The following is a 13,986-nucleotide window of genomic DNA, read 5'->3' as shown; positions in this document are numbered from 1 at the left end:
TAATATAGACACACATCCTCTTCCAGGTAGATTGTTAAAATCTCCAACTTTTTAATTATTGTACAGATAGTGGAAATGAGAATTCCAACAATTAAACTATTATCTTTTAGCCATTTCATGATTTGTGCAGTTTAACAACCCTTTAGTCACACATAATACTGTATTCTCAGGTCTTTATATGGATGACTATAGGAATTTGGCCTGTGTGTCACTTCATATTTAGATCCCAGTGAAACAGGAAGTCATGACTTATCACTAAGGTGAACTTAAAAACTAAGCATATAAATGGGAAAATACTACAGTTAGAATTTTACTCATTTGAATGTGTAGGGGTGGCAGTAATTGTGGAATACATGTTCCAAACTTATATGTGTTATAAATGATGACAAAAAGTAAATTTGTGAGAGAACCAAAGCTTTGTAACACAAGTGTCCCTTTTCCTTACTTCAGATCAAGAATTTGGGACGCAACTGCTTCCAGATAAGCACAGAAGGGCGACTTCCTCTACAAGCCTGTTCAAGCACAAGGAACATCCTAATCCCTGCTATTTGAGAATGTCACAGGTTCCTGAAAGCATGGCTGTCAGATAAAGCTGCACACACCAGCTCTGGGCTTCAGGAGAGCTTTTTCCTACAGAAACCTTGTTTAGAGGCCTCCACTCCTCCACGGCCCATCCGTCTTCTGTCATCGCTGGGTAAACATACGCCACCGCTCCTGCCCACAACCCTCAGAGTAAAATAGCGCTGGCTGCAACGTTAAAAGTCCTCAGACTGGGGCCAGTGACTGGAGCCCGTATCACGCTGGGGTTTCCAGCAGCATATTGCTGACCAGCCAACAAAAACAACTGGAACTGCCAGACTACCATTAAGAGGTGTGTGCTCCATTAAAAGCAGCATGTAACTGCATATCTGTAGCCAGAAGTAAGCGGAATAGTTCATGCAAAAGTGAAAAATCCACCATTGTTTACTCACCCTTCTGTGCGACTATACCAATATTTAAAAAAAAAACTAAACAATTATATACTGGCCACTCTTTTTCTTATGATACATTTTTTTTTTTTAAATGTGTACAAATTAATTTAAAATGATTATTTTTACAAAAAAATAAAATAATTGTCCAGGGACCCTCAGGTATCCACAAGGAGATGCACAGAAAGCTTGAGAAAAATTAATGCAACCTTTTACATAATTTTACAAAATTACATATTTATTATGTCTGTCAAAGTTATGTTCAAGAAACATATTATAAGATAACATATAAGTTAACATATTTGACGCACTGTTTTTGAAAAATATTTACTGTTAAAAATTCTCATTACCAAAAAAATTTAAAAACATAATGCCAAAAACATTATTTATTCAAACCGTAAATATTTATCATTGTCATTTCTTTATGTTTTTCTCTAAAAACCAATGCATTATGGTAATGAACATTTTGGGGGGATATGTGCTTAACTATCATGCAAATTATGTTACAATGCAAAATATCCTTAAGAAATAGTTGACCCAAAAATTTAAATTTAAAATGTGTTAAATTTCAAGTTATTTAACTACTTTTATGATTCTCTTACATCCTTTTAAAACTTGAATTTTCCTGTACCCATTATTTGTAATAGCATAAAAAGAGTGACCAGTCCGTTATTAAAATAAATAACTGAATATTAAAATAATAACTTAATTGAACTGTCAACTTGAAGTAAACATTTTGTAAACATATTTTAATAAAATTGCATTAGTGAAATCATTTCCTTTGACAATAGCTAATTATTTAATTTTGAAAACATCACTTTTCTAATTGTCACACTTTGTCACGGCATAATTTAAAAAAATTACATGGACATATTAGGCTGCCTTTATTTTTATTTTTTTTAAAACATAAAAAAACATTGGGGCATTCATTCTTTCTGGGTGATCCTGATCCATTCCTTTAAAAAACAGACAGGGTGGTATAATGTTGAATGTGTTAAACTGCACAGGTTAAAGGCAGAGTAGGCAATTTTGGAGAGGCTAGCAATACCGAGCTAACTTTGAAAGCATAAGATCCCACCCTCCCTTGAGAGCGCTCTACAAAACTACGCCTCCTTCAAAACACAAGCACAAAGCAGAGTCTGCAAAGCGTCAAGGGACAAGAGACGGTGTTAAACTACCTCATGTCTCAAAGCACATAACATTACAATAATAATGAACGTAAACAACTTACAGAGCTCTAGTTGACTGCTGCAGATTCATTTCAGCGTTGATAGTGTTGACATTGAAACGCTTAATTCCGAGTCTGATGACATGAACAGCTATGAGCGGGGTTGACCTCTCTAAATTACGATTACAACATGGTGTGAACGCAGCATAAGCTCATTGTTTTGGTTCAGGAGGAACTGTAAAAGGTGGCTGCTGTTTCGTTTGTGCTGCTCTGTGACTGACGTATGTCTACAACTCTACATAGCCTCATTGAACACACTGATGACATGTGATGTCTGCGTGAGCAGGTGAGCGGAGGTATGGAAACACATATGTTGACAGGCGGGTAGGACATCGGTTGGACCGAACGCAATGATTGGACGAACATTTTTTGGTCCTGAGACTTCCACAGAAGATATATACATGTTTTAATATTTAGACCACTTCTATTATTGATTGCTATCAGATGAAGAGAGTTAACAAAAAGTGTTTATGAAAAACAAATTGCCTACCCTACCTTTACGCTCGAGCACATTGGGCGATGCGACGTTAAACGCTGGGGTCATTGTACAATATCGGTTTGAATAAAGGGGCTCAGCTTGGCTCATTCAGCCGCTAAAAAATCCCCCCTGCTGGAAGGAGTCAATCAGCACACCGCCAGGTGACAGATTTCACCATCACACTCTGACACCGAGGCTGGGAGCAAGCAAAATATTGTTGTCTGCCATGCCAACTAATAAGTAATTATAGGCTAGTCCTTCACAGATGGCAGACCCCACAGTCATTCCGCTGTCTTCCAATAAAGGAGAAATTAAGTTAAGGCGCTGCTCCGCACATGTGCATCTGCAACACGAACAAGCCTGAGTCTAAACAAACGGCGAACGTGCCTGAGAGTTAACAGGAAAGAGCCCATTAAAACAAGCTCACGACACTGCAAATCTACTCAACCTGATTGATGTAAAGCCCCTTGATTTGTGCGCAAAGCACACGTGTGTAATTATGGAAGTGTGCACTAAAAGGTTGGAAATCAAACCTTTGTTTGGGGTTACTCCAACTAGAATGATCGAAGAAGTAGTTCTTCCAAAATCTTAAAAGCTCATCCAAAACAGAGTATAATACGAATACTACCCTTCACAAGTTTAGAGTCAGAATACAGTTTAAAAGAGCTGTTTTCTATTTGAATATAATTTAAAATGTAATTTATTCCTGTGATGCAAAGCAGAATTTTCAGCATCATTACTCCAGTCTTCAGTGTCACATGATCATTCAGAAATCATTCTAATATGCTGATTTGCTGCTCAAGAAACATTTATTATTATTATCAATGTTGAAAAGACATTAACATTCTACAAAAACGCATCGCTTTGCTTCAGAAGCTTTGCTTTCACTTACACGTGAGATTATACAAGTAAACTGGAAGCAAAAGACCTGGCCCTAAAGCTACAACACACATACTTGAACCTATATAGCAGATAAAAACTGACCATTAAAGATGTCATAACACCCTCCCTAAAAGATTTAAGCATTTGTGTGCTTGCTCATCTGACCCGCCATCAATTGGCTCCTCTTAAATAAGACGTGAAGTGTCAACACCTCAGGGTTAAAGCATCACGTGCCGCTCTTCAGCTTTGCCTTTCAATTCCTGTAAGGTCAAATGTTATGAGTTCTTTTGTGGATGTGGACAAGCACAGGTAAAAAGAATAATATCAAGCAAAAATGAACTCAGAATTGTTGTGTCAAAGGCCAAGTGTGGGCATTGTGTAAAACAAATGAAAAGGGAAAATTAGTTCCTTCCTAAATGTCTTCACATCCAGATGTTGGTTTCTGTGGACAAAGCTAAGTGTACCGTCTGAACAGCGCATTATAATTTGCAGAATACTTTAGACGTTTGACGCAAAAAAACTAAGCCACAATGTCTGATCTTTTACTTTTTTATTGGATCATTTTAGATGTGTGCAATAAACCTAGACAAATATATATTTGATCTGAATAACAATGTAGATTCAATTCCTTAAAGGAACCGTATGTAAGAAATGTATTTCAATTAATCATAAAATGGCCCTGATATGTCACTAGACATTAAGAAATCATGTTCATTTCAAATACTTATATCACTGACAACAGTAGTCCGGCCAGGATATTGTCATTTAAAAGTGAAGTTGCAGCCCTCAACTGATGTTGATGTTGTCATGTTGTGTTTTGGCCTGATGCTCCACCCTCCACCTATCTACCAATCACGAAGTCAGTAGTGTTTCGGCATCCGGGTTGCCAGCTCTGCTCTAGTTACCACAGCTGCAGCTACAAACATGTCGGATAAAAAATGCCAGCCTATCTGGCAACCTCGAGTCAGGGGGGAGGGGGAGGGGATACACCGCTCTACAGTAATTTGAAAGTGATTGCAGTACCAGTTTTGGCCACAATCTTACATACGGTTCCTTTAAGTTAAAAATAAAAATAAATATTTTTCTTTGCGTTTTTCACGTACAGACGACAACATGGTAGAAACAATCCCCGTTCACACAGATCCGCGAAAAAACGCTGAAAAACGCTGTATTATATTGCCAAGCCAGTAGGTGGCGATGTCACTTTGTAAAGAAACATTATGCGCCTAGAGACTGAACACATAACATGCATGTGCATAAAGTCACCGTTTTCACAAATTCGCATTTTTGTAGTTTACACGGAGACGATAACGGTATCGTTTTTAAAAAAGTGCGCTTTGAAACCCGTTTTCAAAAGTTTGCTTTTTTTAAGGCCCCCAAAATACAGTTGTCGAGTAAATAAACGGCCAAAACGCATAAAATTTTTCCATTTTTTGTTGAAAACAGTGTCGTGTAATGCACCACTAGACCAACACAATTTTGTGCTGATGATTAATTGTTATCCAGATCATTGCAATTAATGTTTCAATTCTGTTTTGTTCAAGTCACTTACAGTATAAGCCGAATACATTATTTTTTTAGGAATTGTTTATAATATAGCTAATAATAACATATGTAATTAAAATAAGCCCATATGAGTCGCTGTAATGCAATACTATTTATAACCACATTCAGGCAATTAATCAATAATCAAACAGGCCACTTAAACAATATTAATTATAATAAATATAATACAGGCAAAATACATAAATTACTGAAAGAGAAACACAACGGGTGTGGACTAACTTCTTTCCTGAGATTTTCTGTCCATAAGTTTCAACATGCTGATATTATTTGTACAAAAATAAGTCTATTGGGTGACATTTAGGTCAACATTACAAAAATATTTCTTAACAAGTCTCACAGGCAAAAAGGTACCAAAATACATTAATCTGGCCATAAAACCAAGCAAAGTGCGGATTACGGTTGTCTTTCCTCAAAATGTATTATATACTTTCTTAATAAAAGGGGTAGAAAATGTTTGACCTTGAATAATCTAATAACACTAACCGAACTGAATGCATAAAGGCAAGCTTCAATTAACGGAAACAGAGTTAGCCCAGTATATTTTCATCAGAAATTGAACCGGTCATCCTGAATCTACCAAAAGCCTCAGTCATATTCCCTTTTCACTTCAGATCAAAGCAATGTGGTTTGCTTCATTTCATAGATCCGCGGAAAAGTGGTTAATTCATCCCTGCGCTGAGATCGCCTCCGAAACCCACAATCACAGCCAATGCAGCGAAAGCCAAATAAACTTACTTACACACCACAAGCAAAACCACAAACTGCTTGTGGTTAACTAATAATAACCAGTTTGGCATGTGGCGTCCTACTGTGCGCAATTATAAGATCTGACTAAACCGCAATCTTAAGTGTTTAAGCAGCCAACATATGATTAACAGTAACAGCTGCTAAAAATGAGTGTGACATTGATATTTACGTATAGTCTAAAACAAATGTATGGTCCAAGGACACAATAAGCTTTTATAACAAATCAGCTTGTCTGAAAATGTATTGTTGCAACATTTCCTATCTGTCTCTTACAGTGTGTATTGGGGCAGAACAATTAATCAGAAAAAAAAATCACGTTCAATGAAACTTGATGCCAAAAGTCCAAGATAAAATATAAAAAGTTATCACACTTGTCACGTGTACACTTTTGAATGTCACCAAGTAAATTATTTTTTGAATGTTTAGTACATTTTTTTAATGTTGGATCTCGTGTTTCATTGAAATTATGCAATTTGCTACCTTAAATTTCGCTACCTTAAAAAGTCATTTCGACTTAAATTACATTAAACTGGCTTTTAAAAAAGTTGCAAATTGCTTAACTTATTTATATGAGTTAAAGCAATGTAAAAACGTCATAACTTATTGATCATATCATTTTTTTTACAGAGTAATTTTTTATGTCAATCATGTAGCCCTATCGCGCTGAAAAAAAACTGCAAAAAAATATTGGAAAAAAAATAATTTAACCTTCATATATTAATCAATAATAGTCAATTATGAATGACCAATAATATTAAAATATTATTACTATTCATAATATGAACTAACATCTGGGTATCAACTTTTCTAAACTTTTTTGCCACTCTAACTACCAGCATTATCAATAGTTGTTCAGTTTATTGTAAATTAGCATTTTTTTAGTCCCTCTGAAATGTCCTATGGGTTTAAAATGATGGATTTTGATCAATCAAGTCAATTGAGTCAACTGAGGTGTATGGTTAACATTACTTGAATAACATAACTTCTAGAATTTGAATCATACCTCAAACAAACATGAGTTCTAAATGCAGAGTTTTTTTAAGTTGCTAAAAGGTTAAGAACTACAACTACCAAAATGATGTGATTGTGTGTCCTTGATGAATCAGAAAACAACTGTATTCCTTCCAACTAACATAAATGCTTCACCATTCATATTTGAAGTATGACTGTATAAATGTTATAATAAAATATGCTAGAACAAATTGTCTCTCACGTACTTAATTTACATCATAAATCACAAACCGCCATTGTAAAACGGCCTGACATCATGACCACACAAGGTCTGTTGAATCTCTTGGTGTGTTTGTTGTACAAGTCTTGCGAAAGCAAAGTGGATTTCTAACACAGGAGAACAGAACAGTTCCACTGAACGCTTTGTTTCTCGTTGCCCATTCACACAAGGGTTACATAACAGGACTAAGGCGTTCTTTCTTTTCCCTTTCCCTTCCAAATGCACTTTAGTCCTGCTCTAATGGTTTGGGGTGAATATAGGTCAGCAGGTTAGGAGTGTCTCAAAGTCAATCTCCTACTTTAAAATAAAATGGCACAGACTTGCCTAAAAACTCCCATCCGGACTGAGCCTCCCTATACCTGCCTCTTCTGACTGCTATTACATAACTGCACAGAGCTGGGAAAGTACCATGCAACAACAGTGAAACAACGTCCTTTTAAACGGCTAGAAAAAGAGAACGGATGGTTTATTATTGATTCATTAGGATTTCAATCATGCATCAAACTCGTTTGTGCTATGCAACGTCATTTCTGCAAATTTTCTCATAGACGAAAACATTAATAATTTATCCATAAGGAAATAAACACTCGCTCAACTCGCTTCACAGTCCAGCGGTAACATTTTCGTCTACAAAGCAAGTGGACCCGAGTTCGAATCCAGAACTTGCATAAAAATGTTACTTAATAAACCAAGCGAAAACAAAACGACATTACGCAAAGTATCGCTACACGCATTTGTCACAGTGCAATCGTACAAAACGCAATAATCACAGGCTTCAACATTACAGATATTGAATGATTTTTTTTCCCCTCGCTCTGTTTATGGCAAAACTTGTTACATAACCAGCTTACATTCCACATTCAACATATCAGCCTCTAAATATACCCTTCAGCGCGACACATAACAACCCAAAAACAGATTCACAATGTTACTTTACACTGTGTCATGTCACTTCTTCACTTTTTTGTCTGATACATTTTGCACTGAACTTGGATGAGTTGAATAGAGACACTGAAGGGGGAGTGGCTAGAAATCTACTGTCTGTACTGTAAATCACAAGTATTTAGACGTAGATTCTTTAAAATTACATATTAAATCATAACGGGAAGTTAAAATGCCTTAAATATATATTATATATATAATACATGCAAATTGATGTGTCTCCGATCAGCATCAGAAAATGTGCAATGGGCAAGTAGAGGCATGCTGACAACCAATGAATGAAACGTAAAAATATAACGCTTAAAAAAATAAACATGCATCTAATAAAAACACTGCGCGTGTGCGCGTCAAATTCTACCATTGCCTCAGTCTCATTTAAACAGTCTAGTCCATATAAGTTCGACTTGTTATCATGTACATTAGCTACACATATCTTTATATTATTTGACACCATTATTTAAATCCAAAATGAACTTTCATATGGTCAAATTTAGATTTGGTTGATAAACGAATCTGATTATTTTTTTTAGTCTTCAGTGTCAGTGCTGTCATACATCCAACAATGGCAGGCTCATTCGGTTACAAAAACAGCAACTCTAAAAGCATCTCAATTCTGATATATTTCATATAAAATGCCGTTTATTCTAATTCACCACGCGCTTTCCCAGTGAAACAAACGCACTGGAATCATTTTTACGCGGCGCGCGCGCCATTCAAGTTGAAATGAATTCACTTTGAAGTTTTTGCACATCAATACTACGGAGAATCAATGTCGTATCGATTCCAAATAATCAATGTCTCTCACCTCTGTTGGTGCTGGAGCAGCTCTGCCTGCGCACCGGGGCTTGGTGCTCAGCTTTGCGGAGGGTCTCCAGGTTTACCGGGGTTTCCCTGACCGGGGTAACCGGCTCTGAGACGCCGTTGCCCGGGTCGCTCGCTGGATCTGGAGGGGACTCCATGTTGTGCTTTCTTTTGGAGCTATTGCTGCTGGTGTATCACGATGCGCCGCGATGCGACTCAGAGCTCAGAGGTTTGGTGTAGCTTTGTATTTTTCTAGCAGAAGTAAGAAATGTTGAACAGGCGAGTGTGTAGACAGACAGAGGTGGGTGTGTGTGTTTGATTGTCCACTGGCAGCGCTAGAGAGGAGCTCCGGTGCAGCCGCTCAACAGGGAGACACTGTCAATAGCCGATGAATGGATGTGTGTGAGACCTATTAACAGTGGAACTTTCATGTCTTTGACCATGTTCTAATGATACAGCCGCACATTTTCCGATATGCGACACATATTATGAGATTTATAAGGGTACATTTTGCGCTACTGCACAGAAGACATTCTGACAGGATCTTATGATATAGGATACGTTTTTATAATCCCTGCACATTTGGTTTATGAGCTGAGGCAAAAAGTAGGCTATGAGAGCTAAAAAAAAAAAGAAAAAAAAAAGATATATAGCCTATATATATATATATATATATATATATATATATATATATAACACACACACTACTAGCAAATTACATACTAGCAAAACTAGCAAATTACATAACAGCATTTGCCTTATTACATTTGGTTGCTCTATATTAATATCTAAATATTTTATAAATTATTTTTCTTTGTCAATTCCATATCCACACTTGAAAACATACTAATTTTAAGCTCTCTTTTTTAAGACGTAAAATAATGCATAGACACAAAATCAAAAAAAAAAAATCACAAAAAAAAAAAAAATGTACAAACTATTCTACTTTGCATACCATCTATTTTCTTTTATTTTCTTTCTATTTTTCCTTATTCGTTTAAGTTTATGTTAATGAAAACATGCATTTTTATGCCCTGTTTTTGTCTGTGAACTGTGTACAGTAAATTCATGCAAAAATGTCCATCATCACTATTTTTCACATCTTTTAGCAACTAATGTAAGATTTATACATTACATATCAAGGCTAGGCAGCATAATGCCTATATTATAATTTCTAAAGTACCATGTGTTTTAACCTCTAAATGGTTCTGAATCCTGAAGACAGACATATAAATAGGCCTCTCTCTCTCTGTGTGTGTGTGTGTGTGTGTGTGTGTGTGTGTGTGTGTGTGTGTGTGTGTGTGTGTGTGTGTGTGTGTGTGTGTGTGTGTGTGTGTGTGTGTGTGTGTGTGTAACTTGGTCTAAGAAATTAATTTCAATGTATTTCTTATATCCCTCCCTTGCATATGAAAGGGTTAATAAAGATTCAATTTTTTATTTTTTTTATTTTTTTATGATTCTGATTATGCATGCTATTATTGGCAGAATAACCCAAATACAGCACGTATAATGTGCTAATATGAAATTATTGCTCATATCCACAAGTTAAACCTCTTACTGTATAAACTTGCATTTACCAACACATTCAGCTTGTGCACTGACTAAAATAACTGAAGTGTCACTTTGGTTGTGTTTGTTTAATCAGTGTAAGAGCGCAGTAGATTAAGTTGGTCTGAGCTCAGCTGATCAAAGCCTTAACACCCTTCCCTATCAGGGAAAGCAAGGTTTTATAGCTGTATGTTGAGGGCGTGTTTTGATACTAAACAATAGCAAACTTGAGGGGCCCTTATTAATGAAATATTTCGTTTGGTGTCACAGCAGTCGCGAGCTCTCCCTGCGGCGTTATAAACAGCATGCATGACGCACGTGATCAGTGCGGAAGAGCCACGCCCCCTCAGAGAGCTGCACGTGGACTTTGGCATGGTCTTAAACTAAACAAGTCAAGTTCAGTTCACCGCGTGCACGAGTACGTCGAAGTGGTTACGTTTAAGTTAGCTGAGAGGTCAGAAAGAAATGGTAACACTTCACAGTAAGGTCTCATTTGTTTACATTAAGTATTAACTTATGTAAGCTAACAATGAGTTATTTTTTAACAGCATTTATTAACTTTTTTTAATGTTAGTTGATACAAATGTTCAAGGTAGTTTACAGAGCATTAACCAAAACAAATACGAAAAGAGATACACCTATGTAGAAAATGCTGAGATTAACATTAATTAAGATGAATGCTGTAGAGTAGTGTTCTAGTTCATGTTAACTACTGTAGTTAACAAATGAAACCTTATTTTAAATTGTTTGCAAAGTAATTCATCACATATCATGAGATCCAGCCCACCTGTTCATGGATAAAGAATTATAATTTTTTCATCATTTACTCACCCTCATGTCGTTCAAAAACCCGTATGACTTTATTTATTCTGTGGAACACAGACATTAATAATGTGGGAAAGGAATGTCAAAATAATAAATAAATAAAAATATTATAGGCTAATTCATTCAAATGCTGAACAATATTCCAAGAGTTCGGAAAGCATAGTTTTGAATGGTAACAAATGCCAGTGTGTATCAATTGTATTCACGCATGCGCAGATTTAAACTTGCCGCGTGAAGGTGCGTCGCGTCTTCAAAACAATTGGTTCTCATGTGTCTCGTGACCCAAGCGGGAAGGAAGTCGACCGGAAGTTGAAGCCGGCCGCGTGCCACCATCTTGTAGCAGAACTTCACCTGCTGTTAGCATCCCATTGACTCCCATTCATTTTGGCGTCACTTTGACAGCGAATAACTTTACATCTGAGGCGTTTGAAGACTCCATTTGTCCATTATTTATTTCTAAAGAAACACGACAATGTATAAAATGCTCCATTACCTTGTAGCTTACGTTATGGCCCCGTAAAAACAGTTTTTGTAAAAGTAGGCTAACGATTGCGTCATAACCACGCGACTCTCTGTCGCACAGTAGAGAGATTACCGTATTGACGGGAGGAGAAGCTCGCGGGCAATCGGGGAGACGTGGAGGCAAAATGATAAAATAATTAAACAGAATACCTAGCAAAAGTTTCTCCTGCTCCTAGCTCGTGGACAGCTCCTACTCACGCTCTCCGTCTCTGCAAGATTCGGAAGGGAATGATTCAGATTTCTTATGCCACAGCTACTAGAAGACAGACGGGTTGCTCACGTCACATCTACGTCGTCAAGCTCAGTTTGAGTCTGCGCGTCAGGAACGGAAGTCCTAAAAAATCGCTGAAAATGGGCTTCACTTGCCTCAATTGAGTTCCAATGAGATGACTCTGTCCATTTCTTATACTGTCTATGCTCGTGACTGATCACGATGTATCTACACCAGGGGCATGTTCAAGTTCAAAACGGTGCGCAACGTTTTGCTATGGTTTCCGGGTTGAACGTCATGTTTCCTGGAAGCGGCGTGCACCGGTGTGCAACGGGGTTTGAGATACGTTTTCTCTTGTTTGGTGGGTGTGTCAGAACTGCAGTCCAATCAGCAGCAACATGTATATAAAGCACGCGGTATTAAAGTGAACTCGCACAATGGGTTCAAGTAAAGTAATTTACAAATTTGTTTGATGCAGCTCCACTGTCTATGTGCAGCTCGGTATACGCAACAACTGAGGATATTAGAAGAAATGTTTGTCGAAAGTTTTATTGTAAAAAATATAGGATATCAACAAAATGATGTAGTTGTTTATATTTTTAGCTTCATTGCAAGTGTATTGGTATAGAAATAAACAATGGTAATTAAGTGCTTTTCCTAAAAATGAGAAAGAAAATACAGGGTATTAAAACAGTATGAACTACAAATAAAGTCAGTATGTGAGGCTAAATAGATGTGTTTTAGTCTGAATTAGGTAAGATGTGTGCTTCCATTTCAGTTTCAGCAATCCCTTCACTCGACTGGGATGTTCTCTTTTGTTCTGGGTGGCAAGTGCAGTAACTGTAACATCGGGCATATTTTGTAATATTAAACACATATTTAAACCGACTTCATCAGGCTCCGACTTCATAAAGAACACAAAGAATGGCCCTCTCAGCTGCCATAGTTGCAACTCTTGCGTCATCAGAACAGTGTGTTCAACGCATCACCGTTTCTGTTTAAAAAACGTTGTGCAACGTTTTGTCGGGGCTGAATGCAGCCCTGGGCTGCGTACCACTCCACATTTTTTATGCCCTTCACTTGCTAACTTCCCTCCGTCTTGTGGATTTGGTTGTGCTTCATTGCTTAGGTGGCACGAGTGCCCACTACTGGCGGAACCCTTGCAATGTGTTTAAATGGAATGAATGCACTAATGTTGCCTTCACACGTGCTATCGGAATTATCGTAAATAAATACGGTAATATCCTAGTTAAAAATTGGACATGAACGCCCACTCAAGTCAAAATTTTAGTGCGATGAGCTCATAATCATGACTTCAAAAGTGGGAAGTAGGAGATTTCCGATAGCAGGAGAAGGCAGTATAATTGGAATTCACTATAGAGCTGATTTGTTATTGATACCCCTTTTTTACTCATGAATTTGTTTTATGCACCATTATAAGTTGTTCTTGGAGAAAATATATAAAATCATATAGGTATGAGCTGTTGAAAAAGAAATGGCAAAAAAAAAATCAATAGTAGCCTATAAACTTTGACTGTGAACAAAAGGTAGCTACAAGTATTATGCGATTAAATCTTAACATAATTCATATATTATACACTATTATGCAATTCATTCTCAAAATAATTATTATATCATACACTACAGTTAAGCGCGATCTGCTGTGATGTCACAATGAAGTTGAATTGTGCGATATAGAGCTGCTTGAAGTGTACATCGGAGTAGACTCGCTCCGTCGGTCGAAATCGAGGGAACGAGAGTCTGTCCATATAAACTTCCCTCGTCTACATCACAAGGTGGAACACACTTCAAAATGGCGGCGGGGATTCCCCCGAGGGGAAGTGCTAAGGGAAGTTTGCAAGTGCGTGTTTAAAAGCGAAGTGGAACGCAGTCCTGTTGAGTGACTAGCATAAATTTACCAGCAAACCTACAAATATTTCTAGTTAATAGTAAATAATCAAAGAGAGGGCAACTCTCTTTGAGAACAAAGGAAATTAACATTTGAACTCACTCTTGTGCACCATTTGAGACGCAAGT

The 13,986-nt window shown here is 37.1% G+C and overlaps 1 protein-coding gene across 1 annotated transcript in view; it reads right to left on the bottom strand.

The window, feature by feature from the left end:
* roraa (RAR-related orphan receptor A, paralog a) overlaps window positions 1–9,160 on the bottom strand; it is a 302,985-nt gene extending 293,825 nt beyond the window's left edge. Inside the window, exon 1 of the mRNA XM_082159839.1 lies at window positions 8,848–9,160. Coding sequence (XP_082015965.1) covers window positions 8,848–9,001 — 154 coding nt within the window. The 5' untranslated portion in view covers window positions 9,002–9,160. The remainder of the gene's footprint in view (window positions 1–8,847) is intronic.
* Between the last annotated feature and the right edge of the window lie 4,826 nt (window positions 9,161–13,986).

The sequence above is a fragment of the Leuciscus leuciscus genome, assembly GCF_965113295.1.
Source record: "Leuciscus leuciscus genome assembly, chromosome: 25".
Lineage (NCBI taxonomy): Eukaryota > Metazoa > Chordata > Actinopteri > Cypriniformes > Leuciscidae > Leuciscus > Leuciscus leuciscus.
This window is presented reverse-complemented; position numbering and strand designations above follow the sequence as displayed.